This window comes from Athalia rosae, chromosome 7 (genome assembly GCF_917208135.1).
Source record: "Athalia rosae chromosome 7, iyAthRosa1.1, whole genome shotgun sequence".
Taxonomy (NCBI): Eukaryota; Metazoa; Arthropoda; class Insecta; order Hymenoptera; family Athaliidae; genus Athalia; species Athalia rosae.
Genome location: NC_064032.1, coordinates 15,032,780 through 15,051,499, shown reverse-complemented (window position 1 = coordinate 15,051,499; position 18,720 = coordinate 15,032,780). Strand labels below are relative to the sequence as shown.

Here is an 18,720-nt window from a genome sequence, read left to right as displayed (position 1 = left end):
ATTCCAGGACGCTTTTCCTACGTAAAAAAGCGTATCGAACAAGAAGCCGTCAATGAAATTGAGCTGGCGTAAGATCCCATAAAGATATCTTTGATTTTTCACTTTTTCGAACGATTATTCGTTGATAACTCGATCATTTTCATAGATGGAATTATTTTTCTTGCAGATTCGGATTCCTGAGATCAAAATACATGAGGAAAGCGTAAGAAACTCTTTGGAAAAAAATCTGGATCTTCATCTCAGATTTTGAGAAAATTCCAAGGCTATAGGCTTACTGTTTTTTTCGGCAAAAAAGTGAAGTATTCCCCAGAATAATTCCAGGACGCTTTTCCTACGTAAAAAAGCGTATCGAACAAGAAGCCGTCAATGAAATTGAGCTGGCGTAAGATCCCATAAAGATATCTTTGATTTTTCACTTTTTCGAACGATTATTCGTTGATAACTCGATCATTTTCATAGATGGAATTATTTTTCTTGCAGATTCGGATTCCTGAAATCAAAATACATAAGGATAGCTTGACAAACCCTTCCAAAAAAAATCTGATTCTTCATCTCAGATTTTGAGAAAATTCCAAGGCTATAGGCTTACTGTTTTTTTCGGCAAAAAAGTGAAGTATTCCCCAGAATAATTCCAGGACGCTTTTCCTACGTAAAAAAGCGTATCGAACAAGAAGCCGTCAATGAAATTGAGCTGGCGTAAGATCCCATAAAGATATCTTTGATTTTTCACTTTTTCGAACGATTATTCGTTGATAACTCGATCATTTTCATAGATGGAATTATTTTTCTTGCAGATTCGGATTCCTGAGATCAAAATACATGAGGAAAGCGTAAGAAACTCTTTGGAAAAAAATCTGGATCTTCATCTCAGATTTTGAGAAAATTCCAAGGCTATAGGCTTACTGTTTTTTTCGGCAAAAAAGTGAAGTATTCCCCAGAATAATTCCAGGACGCTTTTCCTACGTAAAAAAGCGTATCGAACAAGAAGCCGTTAATCAAATTGAGCTGGCGTAAGATCCCATAAAGATATCTTTGATTTTTCACTTTTTCGAACGATTATTCGTTGATAACTCGATCATTTTCATAGATGGAATTATTTTTCTTGCAAATTCGGATTCCTGAGATCAAAATACATGAGGAAAGCTTAAGAAACTCTTTGGAAAAAAATCTGGATCTTCATCTCAGATTTTGAGAAAATTCCAAGGCTATAGGCTTACTGTTTTTTTCGGCAAAAAAGTGAAGTATTCCCCAGAATAATTCCAGGACGCTTTTCCTACGTAAAAAAGCGTATCGAACAAGAAGCCGTCAATGAAATTGAGCTGGCGTAAGATCCCATAAAGATATCTTTGATTTTTCACTTTTTCGAACGATTATTCGTTGATAACTCGATCATTTTCATAGATGGAATTATTTTTCTTGCAGATTCGGATTCCTGAGATCAAAATACATGAGGAAAGCGTAAGAAACTCTTTGGAAAAAAATCTGGATCTTCATCTCAGATTTTGAGAAAATTCCAAGGCTATAGGCTTACTGTTTTTTTCGGCAAAAAAGTGAAGTATTCCCCAGAATAGTTCCAGGACGCTTTTCCTACGTAAAAAAGCGTATCGAACAAGAAGCCGTTAATCAAATTGAGCTGGCGTAAGATCCCATAAAGATATCTTTGATTTTTCACTTTTTCGAACGATTATTCGTTGATAACTCGATCATTTTCATAGATGGAATTATTTTTCTTGCAGATTCGGATTCCTGAGATCAAAATACATGAGGAAAGCGTAAGAAACTCTTTGGAAAAAAATCTGGATCTTCATCTCAGATTTTGAGAAAATTCCAAGGCTATAGGCTTACTGTTTTTTTCGGCAAAAAAGTGAAGTATTCCCCAGAATAATTCCAGGACGCTTTTCCTACGTAAAAAAGCGTATCGAACAAGAAGCCGTCAATGAAATTGAGCTGGCGTAAGATCCCATAAAGATATCTTTGATTTTTCACTTTTTCGAACGATTATTCGTTGATAACTCGATCATTTTCATAGATGGAATTATTTTTCTTGCAGATTCGGATTCCTGAGATCAAAATACATGAGGAAAGCGTAAGAAACTCTTTGGAAAAAAATCTGGATCTTCATCTCAGATTTTGAGAAAATTCCAAGGCTATAGGCTTACTGTTTTTTTCGGCAAAAAAGTGAAGTATTCCCCAGAATAATTCCAGGACGCTTTTCCTACGTAAAAAAGCGTATCGAACAAGAAGCCGTCAATAAAATTGAGCTGGCGTAAGATCCCATAAAGATATCTTTGATTTTTCACTTTTTCGAACGATTATTCGTTGATAACTCGATCATTTTCATAGATGGAATTATTTTTCTTGCAGATTCGGATTCCTGGGATCAAAATACATGAGGAAAGCGTAAGAAACTCTTTGGAAAAAAATCTGGATCTTCATCTCAGATTTTGAGAAAATTCCAAGGCTATAGGCTTACTGTTTTTTTCGGCAAAAAAGTGAAGTATTCCCCAGAATAACTCCAGGACGCTTTTCCTACGTAAAAAAGCGTATCGAACAAGAAGCCGTCAATGAAATTGAGCTGGCGTAAGATCCCATAAAGATATCTTTGATTTTTTACTTTTTCGAACGATTATTCGTTGATAACTCGATCATTTTCATAGATGGAATTATTTTTCTTGCAGATACTTCGAAAAGATGTTCCTAGACCTGGTGCCTCATCATGTCCATGCCTTTATTTCTGTGTAATAAATCATACTCTCACAGGGTATGATGAAGACATAAGCAACTGTATGCTGGGCTGATTTTATGCAATCATATGTATTCAATCCCACTCTTATAAATACATTCACCGCAATTACCACAATCACCGCATCTTTTCTCGGCCCTGGAAGCGTTTCGTGATATGCAACTGGAGTAACACCATCCCAGATGTATTCTAGATTTTTTCCTGATTCTTTCCAATTTTTTCTGAGATTTTCCAATTTTTTCTAATTCTTTCTAATTTTTTCTAATTTTTTCTGATTTTTTCTGATTTTTTCCGATTTTTAATTAATTATTAGATTTTTCGCGCATATTTCTGGGCGCCGCCATTTTCTTTAGCTCCGCCCACCGCGAGTACACCTAGCGCCATGTGGCGGAATTTTCGTGAACTAAAATCCCAGGTTTCTTGCCCCTTGACGTCAGGCAATGTGATGCGTGAAAGAGAGGTATAAGGGTCAATACTTTTGCGGTTTTCCTCGGGCGAGAGAACCCGCAAAAGTATTGACCGCACCCGAGCGTCCGAGGAAAACCGCCGAAGAACGACGACCGCCTCCGAGCGTCTAAGGAAAACCGAAGAAAGACGACCGCCTCCGAGCGTCCGAGGAAAACCGCCGAAGAACGCGACCGCCTCCGAGCGTCCGAGGAAAACCGCCTAAGAACGACGACCGCCTCCGAGCGTCCGAGGATAACCGAAGAAAGACGACCGCGTCCGAGGAAAACCGCCGAAGAACGACGACCGCCTCCGAGCGTCCGAGGAAAACCGAAGAAAGACGACCGCCTCCGAGCGTCCGAGGAAAACCGCCGAAGAACGACGACCGCCTCCGAGCGTCCGAGGAAAACCGCCGAAGAACGACGACCGCCTCCGAGCGTCCGAGGAAAACCGAAAAAGTATTGACCCCTTCGGCTCCGAGCGCTCGGGGAAAACCGTAAAAGTATTGACCGTTATACCTCTCTTTCACGCATCACATTGCCTGACGTCAAGGGGCAAGAAACTTGGGATTTTAGTTCACGAAAATTCCGCCACATGGCGCTAGCTGTACTCGCGGTGGGCGGAGCTTAGAGAAAATGGCGGCGCCCAGAGAAATACGCGGAAAATTCGAATAATTAACTAAAAAATCGGAAAAAATCAGAAAAAATCAGAAAAAATTAGAAAAAATCAGAAGAAATTAAAGAAACTTGAAAAGAATCAGAAAAAAATTCAGAATCAATCTGGGATGGTGTAACTCTAGTTGCATATCACAAAATGCTTCCAGGGCCATGGAAAGATGCGGTAATTGACAAATCAATTGGAATGGGTGCATTCTCATGGTTTCTCTTGTTCATCTTGACGTGTGTGGCTTTACGCGCAACTGACGTTTGCAGGTGACCCTCTAATTCAGGGAAATGAAAGAGAATTGATTCAATTCATAATCTCTATCGCGTGACACTCGGTGACATGCACAAAGTGCAGCGTTCTCTACTCTCCGACTGAAATCCTCAAAAATTTTCCAAAAGGGCGTACAAGACACAAGGAGTGCCCCGATTCCAACAGGTGAGCTTAGAAAAGATTCACTGGTCAGTCGAGAGACGAGGATCTGGGTTTTCTTCCTAACGATGTGATTCTTTGCTCCGATGCCATTTTCAGGTTACCTGCATCTCGAAGGCCTCCATACAGCTCTGTGCAACATGGTGCAGCTTTATATCAGCTATTCAAACCAAGGAAATTACATTGTACGCTTAGAAGACACAGATCAAACAGGACTCGTACCAGATGCTGCCGGTAAACTCCAAGTGAAGCAAAGAGAATCTTACTGCGTCAGTTTCAAAGTACAAGAAACATGTTTGACTGGTGATTCAACTCGGAGAGGATAACTGGGTTCATAATATCACCGAGTATATCTATGGAGCATAACTGTAGGTGCTACAGCAAGATGAGAGGGATGTAGGCAAGGTGTTGTTGCATAATATCAGTATCTTTCATGAATAATATAAGCATGATCTCTATTTTGGTTTCAGTTTTTTATTTCGAATGCAAGGATGTTCTAATCGAATGATCGTAGACCAACCCAGAGAAAGAGACTCTGACGATGAGGTTGTACTGAAGGGAGAATTGCCACCGCTCCTTCAACTTGCAGATTCGATTCGCAAAATCCTGAGTGGAGGATGGTAAACCGATTTCTGTGCGCTATTTATCCGGTATCAGCACTTTCTGACGAGCATCTCCTTACCTAGAACAGGAAGTGTGCTTACACCTGCAAGTTTAAAAATTGCAAAATAATTATCATACACATGCATAGCGTCGAATAGTTGATGTATGCGAATAAGTCTTCATGTAATGTATTCATAAGTTCTATTCATTTGAATTACTGGGGCAATATTGTATCATTGAAATGAACATTGTACATCTTGTGAAAGATATTGCAAAGTTTTTTATAATTATTTGAATAATGTATGTATGCTAAATGTATTCCTTGCATAACTCATGAATAAATGATAGGCTATTTTCAAACTGAATACTTGTTTCCTATTATTTACACTCCTGGAACCATCACACATTGACATGTAGAGACCTAGAATGACGAATAGTGAGCAAGCAAGTGATGAAGAATGATACAACATAATGGCTTGGAACTTTTCTATGCATGAATTATTGAATGATCGAATACACAGGCAGGCACATAGTTGGTCCTGCAAAGGACCAGTTGCTCTTTCTATCATACTAGGATTGAATACAAAGAATTGAAGGCATGCACATGATGAGGCACCAGGTCTCGGACCACCTCCTCAGGTTTCATGTTCTCCTGATACAAATACCTACTTTTGGGCAAACTTTCAATTTTCAGGGCCGGTATTCTCGAGCTCTGCATTATCACTTCCGGTTGTGATTCAGTGTGATCTGATAAGCATGCATGCATGTGATGATGTATGATATGATGCACGCATGAATATATCACCAACAATGGATATCATGTCATGATGCATACAGGGATGTAATTATTGAAGACTTAACAATCGACGTATCAGTTACAGAGAGTTTTTATTAATAAATCAAGCGTCAAGAATACATATTGAGACTTTGCAATGGACAATATGAATTCATTTTTGTATGCTTATAATTGATGCGTTACAAGAGTATGGCCGATAGTTTCATTTTAATTATCATCAATTATTCACTTATTGTTCTCTAAGATACGGGAGGTATACATTATTGTTCATTTCTACGTAAGTATCCACTCGGAACACATAAAAATTGGATGTATGAATCACCGAACTACAGGATATTGACTACAAGTCCAGTGTGTGTGAATGCATCGAGGAAAGTCTTGTATTTTCTATGCGGGTGCAGTATCACCGTTGCCTCAGAGACCACAATGCCTCAATGCTTTTCCGGAAATGAAGATGAAAGAGAGGTGAGAAAATATGATGAATCTCAACCAGAACTTAACGGGTCTTTGTTCAGAAGGATTCCTGCCCAAAATAAAACTTCTTTGAGTTCACGCGTAGCATCTGGTATTAGTCCTAATTGATCTGTGTGTCTCGATGAGATTTCTCAAAATTTGAGATGATAATTCAGAACTTTTTCAATGAAGTTTTCTTACGCTTTCCTCATGTATTTTGATCCCAGGAATCCGAATCTGCAAGAAAAATAATTCCATCTATGAAAATGATCGAGTTATCAACGAATAATCGTTCGAAAAAGTGAAAAATCAAAGATATCTTTATGGGATCTTACGCCAGCTCAATTTCATTGACGGCTTCTTGTTCGATACGCTTTTTTACGTAGGAAAAGCGTCCTGGAATTATTCTGGGGAATACTTCACTTTTTTGCCGAAAAAAACAGTAAGCCTATAGCCTTGGAATTTTCTCAAAATCTGAGATGAAGATCCAGATTTTTTTCCAAAGAGTTTCTTACGCTTTCCTCATGTATTTTGATCTCAGGAATCCGAATCTGCAAGAAAAATAATTCCATCTATGAAAATGATCGAGTTATCAACGAATAATCGTTCGAAAAAGTGAAAAATCAAAGATATCTTTATGGGATCTTACGCCAGCTCAATTTCATTGACGGCTTCTTGTTCGATACGCTTTTTTACGTAGGAAAAGCGTCCTGGAATTATTCTGGGGAATACTTCACTTTTTTGCCGAAAAAAACAGTAAGCCTATAGCCTTGGAATTTTCTCAAAATCTGAGATGAAGATCCAGATTTTTTTCCAAAGAGTTTCTTACGCTTTCCTTATGTATTTTGATCTCAGGAATCCGAATCTGCAAGAAAAATAATTCCATCTATGAAAATGATCGAGTTATCAACGAATAATCGTTCGAAAAAGTGAAAAATCAAAGATATCTTTATGGGATCTTACGCCAGCTCAATTTCATTGACGGCTTCTTGTTCGATACGCTTTTTTACGTAGGAAAAGCGTCCTGGAATTATTCTGGGGAATACTTCACTTTTTTGCCGAAAAAAACAGTAAGCCTATAGCCTTGGAATTTTCTCAAAATCTGAGATGAAGATCCAGATTTTTTTCCAAAGAGTTTCTTACGCTTTCCTTATGTATTTTGATCTCAGGAATCCGAATCTGCAAGAAAAATAATTCCATCTATGAAAATGATCGAGTTATCAACGAATAATCGTTCGAAAAAGTGAAAAATCAAAGATATCTTTATGGGATCTTACGCCAGCTCAATTTCATTGACGGCTTCTTGTTCGATACGCTTTTTTACGTAGGAAAAGCGTCCTGGAATTATTCTGGGGAATACTTCACTTTTTTGCCGAAAAAAACAGTAAGCCTATAGCCTTGGAATTTTCTCAAAATCTGAGATGAAGATCCAGATTTTTTTCCAAAGAGTTTCTTACGCTTTCCTTATGTATTTTGATCTCAGGAATCCGAATCTGCAAGAAAAATAATTCCATCTATGAAAATGATCGAGTTATCAACGAATAATCGTTCGAAAAAGTGAAAAATCAAAGATATCTTTATGGGATCTTACGCCAGCTCAATTTCATTGACGGCTTCTTGTTCGATACGCTTTTTTACGTAGGAAAAGCGTCCTGGAATTATTCTGGGGAATACTTCACTTTTTTGCCGAAAAAAACAGTAAGCCTATAGCCTTGGAATTTTCTCAAAATCTGAGATGAAGATCCAGATTTTTTTCCAAAGAGTTTCTTACGCTTTCCTCATGTATTTTGATCCCAGGAATCCGAATCTGCAAGAAAAATAATTCCATCTATGAAAATGATCGAGTTATCAACGAATAATCGTTCGAAAAAGTGAAAAATCAAAGATATCTTTATGGGATCTTACGCCAGCTCAATTTCATTGACGGCTTCTTGTTCGATACGCTTTTTTACGTAGGAAAAGCGTCCTGGAATTATTCTGGGGAATACTTCACTTTTTTGCCGAAAAAAACAGTAAGCCTATAGCCTTGGAATTTTCTCAAAATCTGAGATGAAGATCCAGATTTTTTTCCAAAGAGTTTCTTACGCTTTCCTCATGTATTTTGATCTCAGGAATCCGAATCTGCAAGAAAAATAATTCCATCTATGAAAATGATCGAGTTATCAACGAATAATCGTTCGAAAAAGTGAAAAATCAAAGATATCTTTATGGGATCTTACGCCAGCTCAATTTCATTGACGGCTTCTTGTTCGATACGCTTTTTTACGTAGGAAAAGCGTCCTGGAATTATTCTGGGGAATACTTCACTTTTTTGCCGAAAAAAACAGTAAGCCTATAGCCTTGGAATTTTCTCAAAATCTGAGATGAAGATCCAGATTTTTTTCCAAAGAGTTTCTTACGCTTTCCTTATGTATTTTGATCTCAGGAATCCGAATCTGCAAGAAAAATAATTCCATCTATGAAAATGATCGAGTTATCAACGAATAATCGTTCGAAAAAGTGAAAAATCAAAGATATCTTTATGGGATCTTACGCCAGCTCAATTTCATTGACGGCTTCTTGTTCGATACGCTTTTTTACGTAGGAAAAGCGTCCTGGAATTATTCTGGGGAATACTTCACTTTTTTGCCGAAAAAAACAGTAAGCCTATAGCCTTGGAATTTTCTCAAAATCTGAGATGAAGATCCAGATTTTTTTCCAAAGAGTTTCTTACGCTTTCCTCATGTATTTTGATCCCAGGAATCCGAATCTGCAAGAAAAATAATTCCATCTATGAAAATGATCGAGTTATCAACGAATAATCGTTCGAAAAAGTGAAAAATCAAAGATATCTTTATGGGATCTTACGCCAGCTCAATTTCATTGACGGCTTCTTGTTCGATACGCTTTTTTACGTAGGAAAAGCGTCCTGGAATTATTCTGGGGAATACTTCACTTTTTTGCCGAAAAAAACAGTAAGCCTATAGCCTTGGAATTTTCTCAAAATCTGAGATGAAGATCCAGATTTTTTTCCAAAGAGTTTCTTACGCTTTCCTTATGTATTTTGATCTCAGGAATCCGAATCTGCAAGAAAAATAATTCCATCTATGAAAATGATCGAGTTATCAACGAATAATCGTTCGAAAAAGTGAAAAATCAAAGATATCTTTATGGGATCTTACGCCAGCTCAATTTGATTAACGGCTTCTTGTTCGATACACTTTTTTACGTAGGAAAAGCGTCCTGGAATTATTCTGGGGAATACTTCACTTTTTTGCCGAAAAAAACAGTAAGCCTATAGCCTTGGAATTTTCTCAAAATCTGAGATGAAGATCCAGATTTTTTCCGAAGAGTTTCTTACGCTTTCCTTATGTATTTTGATCCCAGGAATCCGAATCTGCAAGAAAAATAATTCCATCTATGAAAATGATCGAGTTATCAACGAATAATCGTTCGAAACAATGAAAAATCAAGGACATTTTGACGGGCACTTGAGCTTCATATGCCGAATGTGAAGACCGACATAATAGTATGCTTGGAAGGCATACAGCTGTAATGAAATCTACGAAAGTTGATGTACGCATCTCGGATCCTGTGGTTACGATTCTTTTTGTATAGGACTCCAAGTCTCCAGCTGATTTGCATTTCATATCCTAAGAAAGGAGAGAGATATTTTCAATATTATTTCTAACACATGGCATATCTTGAACTTTAAGAGAGGTTTAAAAGTAGGGCTACCATGGGTTGTGAAATGACTGCAGTTCTTGAAATGATACATGTACTAGGAAGTATGATTTCTCTTTCTTCAACTCTCTGTGTCGTTTGCAGAAGCAGAGCAACAACATGTTTGCGGTGGGCAGCTGGACCTTGCCCAGCGACACACTGGCAGTGACTTTCCGCCAAGGTACACAGGGGTGTAATAATAACATCTGACATATACCGCAAGCACTCTGTCGTTTCAGCTTTGCATTCTCCCCTGGGACAAATACAGTTCGACCTGGAAGAATGAAACGAATAGCAGTGATCATCTCTTCTGGTATTCATTTTAAAACCAACCAAGTATGATCGGACTTTTCTCTAGATTGAATCCCATATTCTAGCTGTCAGTCTAGCCCCTCTGCTCTTGAGGTAGCACTTTGATTCTTCTACTCCGAAATGGTGACATTTACTTCCAGTAGTATTCACTGCCGAAAAAAATAAAAATGAACTTAATAAGCACCATACAGAAACTGTCACTGACTGAACCTCAACGTCGTTCATTCAAATAAAGCACACCGCATGCCGGATGTTGGAAGATCATACCTTTACTAATTGTATAATTGAGTGTCAGCACGCATAGAAATCTCATCTGGTGTAAACGTCTGGGAGCTGTCATACAATCGTTAGAGTAGAGGTTGAGCATTCGCAAAATAACGTGATATACTCGCAGTGCCATACCGTTGATTTTCAAACGATTCCTACAAACAAATCAATTATTATTTCACATGCTGAACAATTTCGCAAGACTCACTTAATGCACTGCTGTATAAATAATCTTTATTCGTCCGAATATACTATTAATTAACCCGTTTAAATTAACATCTGCTCTGCCAATTTGATTCATGTTCAATCCGGCGGCGGGGTCCATTTTGAAATTGGGGGACTATGCGCAAACGTTAGTAACTCGTCGAAATAGGAGACGAGTTTACTCCGAGCTTTTTCGCGGCTTCCTATTGGTTCCTAGCAAAAAAAGCATGATGGCGCCGGGCAACCAATAGGAAGCCGCGAAAAAACTCGGAGCTTAAACTCGTCTGCTATTTCGACGAGTTACTAACGTTTGCGTATAGTCTCCTGATTTCCTGGCTCCTCACTCATCATATTCTCCTGATACCAAAATTCATTTTTCGACGTTCAATTTTCGCCCCGGCGACACGAAAATCAGCCATATCTACGATTTTGCCCGGCATCGAACCTCACGACCAAGACTTATTACGACTTTATTACGAGACTCTTTGCACGGAATTCAAGGAAATATGAAAATATAACATGGTTTATCATTAAATATTGTATAAATTTAGAAAATTGATAAATAAAACATTTCTTTACTGATATATTCTCCGATGAGACGGAGACGGCGGCGGTTATTGACACACCCGAACATTATATTGTTAAATATGATACCGTTACTTTGGTATTATCTGCGAATTCCTTCTTTTTTTACGAGCAGTTGTACCTTTATGAATATCATTTTATGCCCAATTTCGTCTTAATTAAATAACACGGATGAATAATTAATGAAGTGTCAATTTGAGGGGGCTTTTCGGTGAAGATTGAAAATGAATTGCAACACATTATTGGGAATATTACATGGATTTATTAAATAGAAAAATGCATGTTCAGTGATAAACTCAAGATATAAAATGTATAGAAAAGATATGTTCGGACACGTTGCGGAGATAGTAGCGATTATGTCGACTACAGCCGCACGTGGTTTTTATTCATTAGCTGTATTTCATCAAATATTTCTAACTATCATCTGAGTATATTTATTTTATCATAATCTCATAAAACAAATCTAGTATTGCTTCAAATAACGCGCTCGGTGTTTCCCTGCGATCTGACCGCGTGGTGAATACAAACCATCCCCTTCTCAACCCTACTTCGCGAGCATACCGACGTACGACGTGCTGCCCTCAATGGTGGTTAATAGAACACTTCTTGCGCAAGATTGCGTTAAATGACACAACACCCAAGTTAAATCTTGAGTCATACTCAAGTATTTATATGGGAGTTCAGGTTATCCACGTGGATGCTTAATTTTCACAAAATAGTTGTTACAAGTAATAACATCGTTTTATTGTGTGTTGACTAATTCATTGCAATGGCTACAGCAGTTGAAGGCCAGTTTAGTGATGCTGAGGACGAATTGATGTACGTACCACTATATTACAGATTAAACGTCGGTACAATCCAGCTTCTGATATTTTTAACTTAAAGAAAATATTTTGTTCATCATTTGTATCACAATTTCAGAGTGACCAAACAAGGTCAGCCACTAGCAGTTTTTCAAATAACTTCTGCAACAGAAAAGTTGCTGGTAGAAATGGAGGACGACGAAGAATATGATTCTCAAGACGATGTTGACGATTGGGATGTGGATGATAAAGGCCACTATCGATCTACCAATAATAAGTATCCACACACAACTCCTAACAGCCAAACATTGAGCAATAAGATCTCCAATTACCAGCCTTCTGATAAATTATTCCGTCGATATTCTGATAAAATAAATGTTGAAAAGTATGAAGGAACAAATCTTTCTGATCAAGCTGTAAATTTACTCATTGAGAGTAATAAACGAACGGAAAATGATCGCATTCGAACCAAAGACAAGCGTGATAGAGCTACAGCAGAGCAAGTAATGGATCCTAGAACTCGCATGATCTTATTTAAGCTGCTGAACAAAGGTATAATTGCCGAAATTAACGGATGTATATCAACGGGTAAAGAGGCGAATGTTTATCACGCTACTTCTAAAACTGGCATTGAATTTGCAATAAAAATCTACAAAACTTCCATATTGGTTTTCAAGGATAGAGACAAGTACGTTACAGGTGGATTTCGCTTCAGACATGGATATTGTCGTCACAATCCACGTAAAATGGTTCGTACCTGGGCAGAAAAAGAAATGCGGAATCTTTTGAGACTCAGTCAAGCAGGAGTTCATGCACCAAAGCCAATTCTATTACGCAGTCATGTCCTACTCATGGATTTTATTGGTGATGATGGATGGCCAGCACCAAAATTGAAAGATATTGAATTAAACTCGTCTAAAGCTCGGTTATTGTATAGAGATTGTATTGTTATGATGTGGGCCATGTATAACAAATGCAAATTAGTTCACGCCGATCTGAGTGAATTCAATTTACTATATCACAAAGGAGAGATTGTAGTTATTGATGTATCTCAATCCGTTGAACATGATCATCCTCATGCTTTTGAATTCCTCAGAAAAGACTGTACTAATATCACAGGTAAAAAATTATATGTTAAAATCAGAAAAGCAATCAGACCTCACTTGCAGGAGGTATATTTTTCAGAATTTTTCAAGAAGCATGGAGTTGCTGTTATGACGCTAAAGGAATTATTCGACTTCATTACTGACCCTAGTTTGCTAGAAAAAGATGTTGACAAATACCTAGATGCACTAGCAGAACAGGTTGAGCTACGAGATACACAAGGCACAGATGTTGACCATGAAGTAGAGGATCAAGTTTTCAAGCAAACTTACATACCTCGTAGGCTTAACGAAGTATGTTGTTTTGAATAGTTGAAACTTCTATTTAATTTTATATTACATGGTTCTCGTTTCACCAATCATGCCCTGATTTTACAGGTGAAAGATATTGACAAAGATATACGTGAAGTTGATCCCGGGGAGCAACATCTGCTGCAGACAACATTGTTTGGGTTAAAAAATAATTCATCTAACTCAGCGATATCGGAAGCCTCGACATTTCCGTTGACCGAAGCTCATGAGGCTACCAACGTGATGTACGGCGAGGAAGATTCATCCAATACTGAGGAAGAGTCTGATGACGATGAGGATGAGGATGACAAATCGAAATTCGTTAATTCAGCGCGACCACGTGGAGAAAGTCCTGAGAGTAGAAAGGTAAGTGTGCAATACCAACGTCTGCGCGAGTCTCCGAATACTTTACAATGACTTTCCAGGCGCGGAAAAAGGCGATCAAAGAGCAACAGGCTGAAAATCGTAAAACGAAGATTAAAAAGCACGTTAAAAAGAGGAAGGAGAAAATATTGAAGAAAAAATAAACAATGAATATATTCTACGCGTTTGAATTTCTTCAACATTTCAATTCCGAATCAATTGTAAGAAGACGATTATAAATCATATTCATACAACCTACGCAATAAAGTATTTGAGGAACGATGATTGAAAAATGACCATATTGTTTTTCACACAGTAAATCTAATACATCTAATCACAAGTGGATCTTCCGCATTGAGATGCAATACTTAAAACAAAACAAAAACAAAAAAAAAGTAAAAGAACAACCCAGTCTTTATTGAGTTATTCATAAAACAGCACTTTTGAAGCATGTTTTTCTGAAATAATGCACTAGACATTACGTCACTTTTTTAATACTATATTTTTTAATACTATAGTTCATCACTAAATCACTAATATTTACATTCCATCACTGACGCACACAAAGCAAATAGACACCCAATTGATTAAACCGAAATTCGGTGTTTCGCTATATTTGACAATAACTACACGCATGGGGAACTCATTTCAAATTGAAATTTTGTTTTTCTGATTCCATTAAATGTGATTTAATCGATCGATGTCATAGATAACTTAGATTAGTATAATTAATTAATTAGTAATTACGATAATAGGATAACGTATTGCTCTGCTTTTACTATAAAGAAATTTTTCGTGGGATGCTGTATTGACCATATCTGGAATGTTTATCCACGGCTCTGACAGCAAAGTGATAATTATTTCCTGGTGTGAACTCTTTGAGAGTACACGCCATTGGCAGTGGCAGGGCTCGTACGTCTCCAACTTTCTTCCACAATCCAGAACTCGGCGGTGTCCCTGGTGTCTCTTGGTAAGCGTAGAGCTGATAACTCGCAATCTCTGCATAGGTGTCCGATTGGGCCATATTCCAAGACAAAACTATACCTGCATTTTGGTATTTACAAATATACATGGTATAATCTAAATCTGACAGAACACTTAACAATTATACTAAATCGATGGTGGAAGTTGATACCTTGTGGGACTTTTGATATTTTAAGCGAGGGTGGCGGGGGTGGTAGCTTCATCCCATTTATTACTTTATAACGCGGCGCTTCTGGCAATGGCGCTGGGGGTGGCTGTAAAATGAGCGTATTTTATTCAGAGCAAAGAACGTAGATTGACGCATGATCCTAATCAGCAAGTTTCAGGAAAGTTCGATTGGAATTGTACTCACATGTGTATTTGTAACTCCCGCCGCAGCTGCTGTAGTTAATACTCGAACTGCACCATTCGCCAAAGTTGAGATTCCTGTAGATTGCAATAGTTAAAGAACCAGTTGCAAAACCAACTTTAATGCCACATCAATAATTGTACTTACCAGCCTTGTAAGCAACACCAGGAAATTGACCTCGAGTAGTGGATGTTGCGGGTCGTATTTGGTTTGAAGTTGGTGCTATGAGTACTGGTCTTCCAGATCCTGGGCTACCCTGCATGACATATGCCAACCTTGTGGCATTGATATTATTCTGCAAGACCACATTAATTGGTATCGTTCTAATGGCAAATCATGTTTTCTGATCCTCATGCAAATGTGAACATTATTATAGACTTACAACCAGAGCGGTAGGAGTTGGCTGACTGATAGACTGCACCACCCTTATATTGGGTTGGGTAGTGATTGCAACATTTCCAGGTATTGTTGTTTGTACCACTCGTTGAAACCTATTTTGTAAAGACTTGGGTCGAACTGTAGATGAGACGGATGCAACCATTGGCAATGTACTAAACATACCACTTGCAGTTGCTGAAAAAGTAAAATACCATGAAGCTATAGTGTGGGACGAACACAGAGACATTGTTTGATTATGTGAGCAGTTCCTGCTTACATCTATTTCTATCCTCTTCTTCCGTAAGATCAATTAAATCACTAGATTCGGGCTTATTATTTGAAATGCCCGTTGGCCGGTTTCCTTGGGTTGAGACTTTTCCAGTAACGAAAACATTTTTGTTCTGTCGGAATATAATATGATAAGAGAATGTCAGATTTCTTTGTCATGTGAAACACTTTTTTGAGGCAAACGTACTTTGGGAGTAGTAGATTGAGCGACATTCAGATTTGGTAAGATTTGTTCGTTAATTTTGTTGGGAGTAGCCCCACTCTGTAGGATATCATTTTGTTTAGACATAACCAGAGATGTGAGCTTAGCTGGAGAAGTCTGGGCACAGACTGGTGATGAGGAATTTTTGGGCAGGCTTGCTCTCCGAGGTGAACGAACTTTTATTCCTCGTCGTGGAGCTGCAGTTGTGGAGGCACGCTTTTGAGACCCCGTGGTCACATTGGTACCATTGACAGTGGTGGGGCTTGAAACATTTAGCTTCATAGCGTTACTAGCTGCTAGCCCCCGTAAGTTCTGAATACCATTTTCCTACATTTGTTGAAATGAGTAAAAAATCTTTTACATAAACTTAATGAATGAGGCAGATATTTTGAGGAAAATTAATATTAAGGAGAATAAATAGATTACCGTTTGAAAATTGACCTGTAATCCAACAGATCTATTAATTTTTATGGGAGGCACAGGTTTATCATTGTTCGCTTTTCGATCAACAGCATTGCGGGACAAGACCATGTCAAAATCTTTTATTTGCTTCGCGAGTTGCTGGCAACGAACCCGAGTAGCTTCTAAATTGCGTTCAGATATTCTTGCTTGTTCACGTAACTTGCCACTTTCGGTACGCATTGTTATTGTTTCTACAACCTTCTGTATTAGAAGTTCCTCCAATTCCTGATTACAAATAGCAACTGTTACCTGCATATTATATTTAACAGTGTACTCTAATTACAAGAACAATGTACATACCTCACGTGTCAATTTTGTTAGTTTGCCTTTGATATCCCTTTGGAAAAATTTGCGCACATAATTAAGGGATTGACGATTGGTTGAGTTTTCTTGACACTTTTCAGAAGATACTGGTTTCATCTCCTCATTGGGAGAAGAAGAGATAGTACTAGTTCCAAGTTGTTCAATGGAAGTGCTTTGACATGGGTCAGGAGAAATTTTTATCCTCTTATAGGTTAATTTATCATTAATAGACTCCTCACCAATCAACACACGCTTCTTACCAGTCTCACTTTGCAATTGTTCATTTTGCTCAGGTTCAGCTAGGTTTTTTTTTGATGGGATTTGTTTAAAACTATCACTTGTTTCACAGCTAGCTTCGCTAGAAACAGTTTTTCTCTTTCTCTTGTCCCCTCTAATTTGTAGAGGATTTGGATTTTCCACACTATTAATTTGTTCACTATCTAAACTAAGGTTCTCTTTTTCTTCATCGGCCAAAGTATCATTATCATCAGTGTTCTCATTAACTGTTTTCTTTGTGGAAATATATTCATCAGCATGCTCACCTACTTCATTTTTATCAGGTGAGCTAGACCTTTTCACTTCTTCCTTCTCAAGTCCAACTAAGTTTTTAGATTGGAGGTCTGAATTTTGAGATTCCTCCAAGTCATCTACTTTTGAAGTTACTCTAGAGTGAAGATTTTGCAATTTATCCAATGCATTGGCAACTTCATCTGATTTTCTTGAATCATTGTTGTCTTTGACTGCCTCTTGAATATCACGTGGCACATTTTCTTTGGCATCACTATCTAGTTTGCTGTTATTTGATTCACTAACAAGTTCTGATTTTTTTATATCATTTGATGGTTTGATGGAGCTTAGGTCAGTCTCCGACAAGATTGCAGCTTTATTAATAACATTTTCTTTATCCTCTTTAAAGTTCTCTATAATTTTCGAAAATTCGCCATCTCTAACAGGTGAAATGCACATGTCCCTTTTAGAGGAATTTGGATCCTTTTCTGCTACTGTTGGAAGGTCCTCAGTCGACTGTACTGGCTTGGAATCATTTACATGTGGTGCTTCAAACCAGTCATCAGAGCAAAATCGAGTATCATAACTGTGGGATAGGTTTCTAGAGCACCTCCATTCACTCAGATCAGAGTTCAACCGTTTCATTTCTACTTCAACTGGAGTCGGTCTATCATGAAAATTAGGGTAATTGGATTCCTTAGATAAGTCGTTATTAATGCCAAATGTTTTTTTATCAAAACCATTATTCGAGGGGTTTTCCGAATTTGTGTTAGTGGAGTGAAGTAGCACCGCTTTGTCGTTATCAAAGTCGTTTAAAAATGTCTGTGTGGCAGGGAGAGAGGCCTCAGCCAGGGTCTCGTTTGAAACTGTAACACCAATTTGTGCATCTGAATTTAAGTGCCATTCAGGCCCAGCTTTCAAGGATCGTGCATTGAGTATGTTTCTGTGAGGCTCCCTGGTACCACTGCGAAAAAACTTTCCTTTAGCAAAGCCAGTGCGACTAAATTGATTGCGGTGACTCGATCGAATTCCAAAGTTATTTCGAACACTGTAATAAGGTGAATTGACGGAATTATAGCCGGGCCTAGAACAAAAGGAATGGCCACGTAGAGACCTTTTAGGAGATCGAGTGAAGTTAGATGAATGGTTTCTAAGCATCCTTCCTGGCCACATGGTGTTCGAGTTCATTTCACCATCGACACAGTTTTCTCCTAAAGTTTCTTTATTATCAGATTTTGTAGACATTTCTCTATCCTTTTCAAGTTCAGTTTTTTTCAAATCACTTGCGAAATATGATCCAACACCAGGTGATATCTCCTTTCTAGGATTGCGCGTGCCTGTAATCATAACATTCAAATCTCATTAACAGTAATGTAAACCAATATCTGTACCAACAAAGAATGGAATCTGCTGGTGACGAGACATGAGCTAATGAATAAAATATGACTAAAATCGAGTGCACCACCGCACTCCGAATGCTCAT

General features: G+C 38.0%; 3 protein-coding genes and 1 long non-coding RNA gene across 15 annotated transcripts in view; 2 read left to right on the top strand and 2 right to left on the bottom strand.

Moving 5' to 3' along the window:
* Positions 1-3,896: 3,896 nt before the first annotated feature.
* Positions 3,897-5,248, top strand: LOC125501775. 2 transcript variants are annotated; one of them, XR_007279412.1, is made up of 3 exons: positions 3,897-4,027; positions 4,120-4,288; positions 4,382-5,248. It is a non-coding gene; the product is annotated as an uncharacterized LOC125501775 (long non-coding RNA). The 2 variants fall into 2 exon arrangements; XR_007279411.1 differs by having other exon boundaries at positions 3,903-4,288.
* Positions 5,249-8,199: 2,951 nt separating this feature from the next.
* Positions 8,200-12,167, bottom strand: LOC125501769. 7 transcript variants are annotated; one of them, XR_007279399.1, is made up of 6 exons: positions 10,624-11,679; positions 10,416-10,570; positions 10,170-10,297; positions 9,852-10,110; positions 9,591-9,766; positions 8,200-8,255 (listed from the first exon to the last, which is right to left on the bottom strand). XR_007279399.1 is itself a non-coding variant. In XM_048658525.1 (5 exons), the coding sequence occupies exons 3-5, from the start codon at positions 10,204-10,206 to the stop codon at positions 9,760-9,762; spliced, it is 303 nt and encodes a 100-aa protein (XP_048514482.1). In that variant the 5' UTR covers positions 10,207-10,297; positions 10,416-10,570; positions 10,624-11,679; the 3' UTR covers positions 9,517-9,759. The 7 variants fall into 7 exon arrangements, 1 of the variants encoding a protein (XP_048514482.1); XR_007279401.1 differs by lacking the exon at positions 8,200-8,255 and adding an exon at positions 9,162-9,197; XR_007279402.1 differs by lacking the exon at positions 8,200-8,255 and adding an exon at positions 9,487-9,510.
* Positions 11,823-14,057, top strand: LOC105689647 (serine/threonine-protein kinase RIO1). Its single transcript, XM_012406817.3, has 5 exons — positions 11,823-12,023; positions 12,126-13,126; positions 13,193-13,404; positions 13,489-13,767; positions 13,827-14,057. The coding sequence occupies exons 1-5, from the start codon at positions 11,974-11,976 to the stop codon at positions 13,926-13,928; spliced, it is 1,644 nt and encodes a 547-aa protein (XP_012262240.2). The 5' UTR covers positions 11,823-11,973; the 3' UTR covers positions 13,929-14,057.
* Positions 14,058-14,160: 103 nt separating this feature from the next.
* Positions 14,161-18,720, bottom strand: part of LOC105689643 (activating transcription factor 7-interacting protein 1) — a 57,669-nt gene continuing 53,109 nt past the window's right edge. For 4 of the 5 annotated variants that reach the window (XM_048658465.1, XM_048658466.1, XM_012406812.2 and 1 more), the window contains 9 exons: positions 16,728-18,574; positions 16,392-16,652; positions 15,951-16,292; positions 15,753-15,876; positions 15,480-15,670; positions 15,245-15,392; positions 15,101-15,174; positions 14,900-15,002; positions 14,161-14,808 (listed from right to left, as the gene is read on the bottom strand). In XM_048658465.1, the coding sequence (XP_048514422.1) occupies positions 14,543-14,808; positions 14,900-15,002; positions 15,101-15,174; positions 15,245-15,392; positions 15,480-15,670; positions 15,753-15,876; positions 15,951-16,292; positions 16,392-16,652; positions 16,728-18,574 (3,356 nt within the window). In that variant the 3' untranslated portion in view covers positions 14,161-14,542. The remainder of the gene's footprint in view (positions 14,809-14,899; positions 15,003-15,100; positions 15,175-15,244; positions 15,393-15,479; positions 15,671-15,752; positions 15,877-15,950; positions 16,293-16,391; positions 16,653-16,727; positions 18,575-18,720) is intronic. The other variant, XM_048658467.1, reaches the window with a different exon arrangement.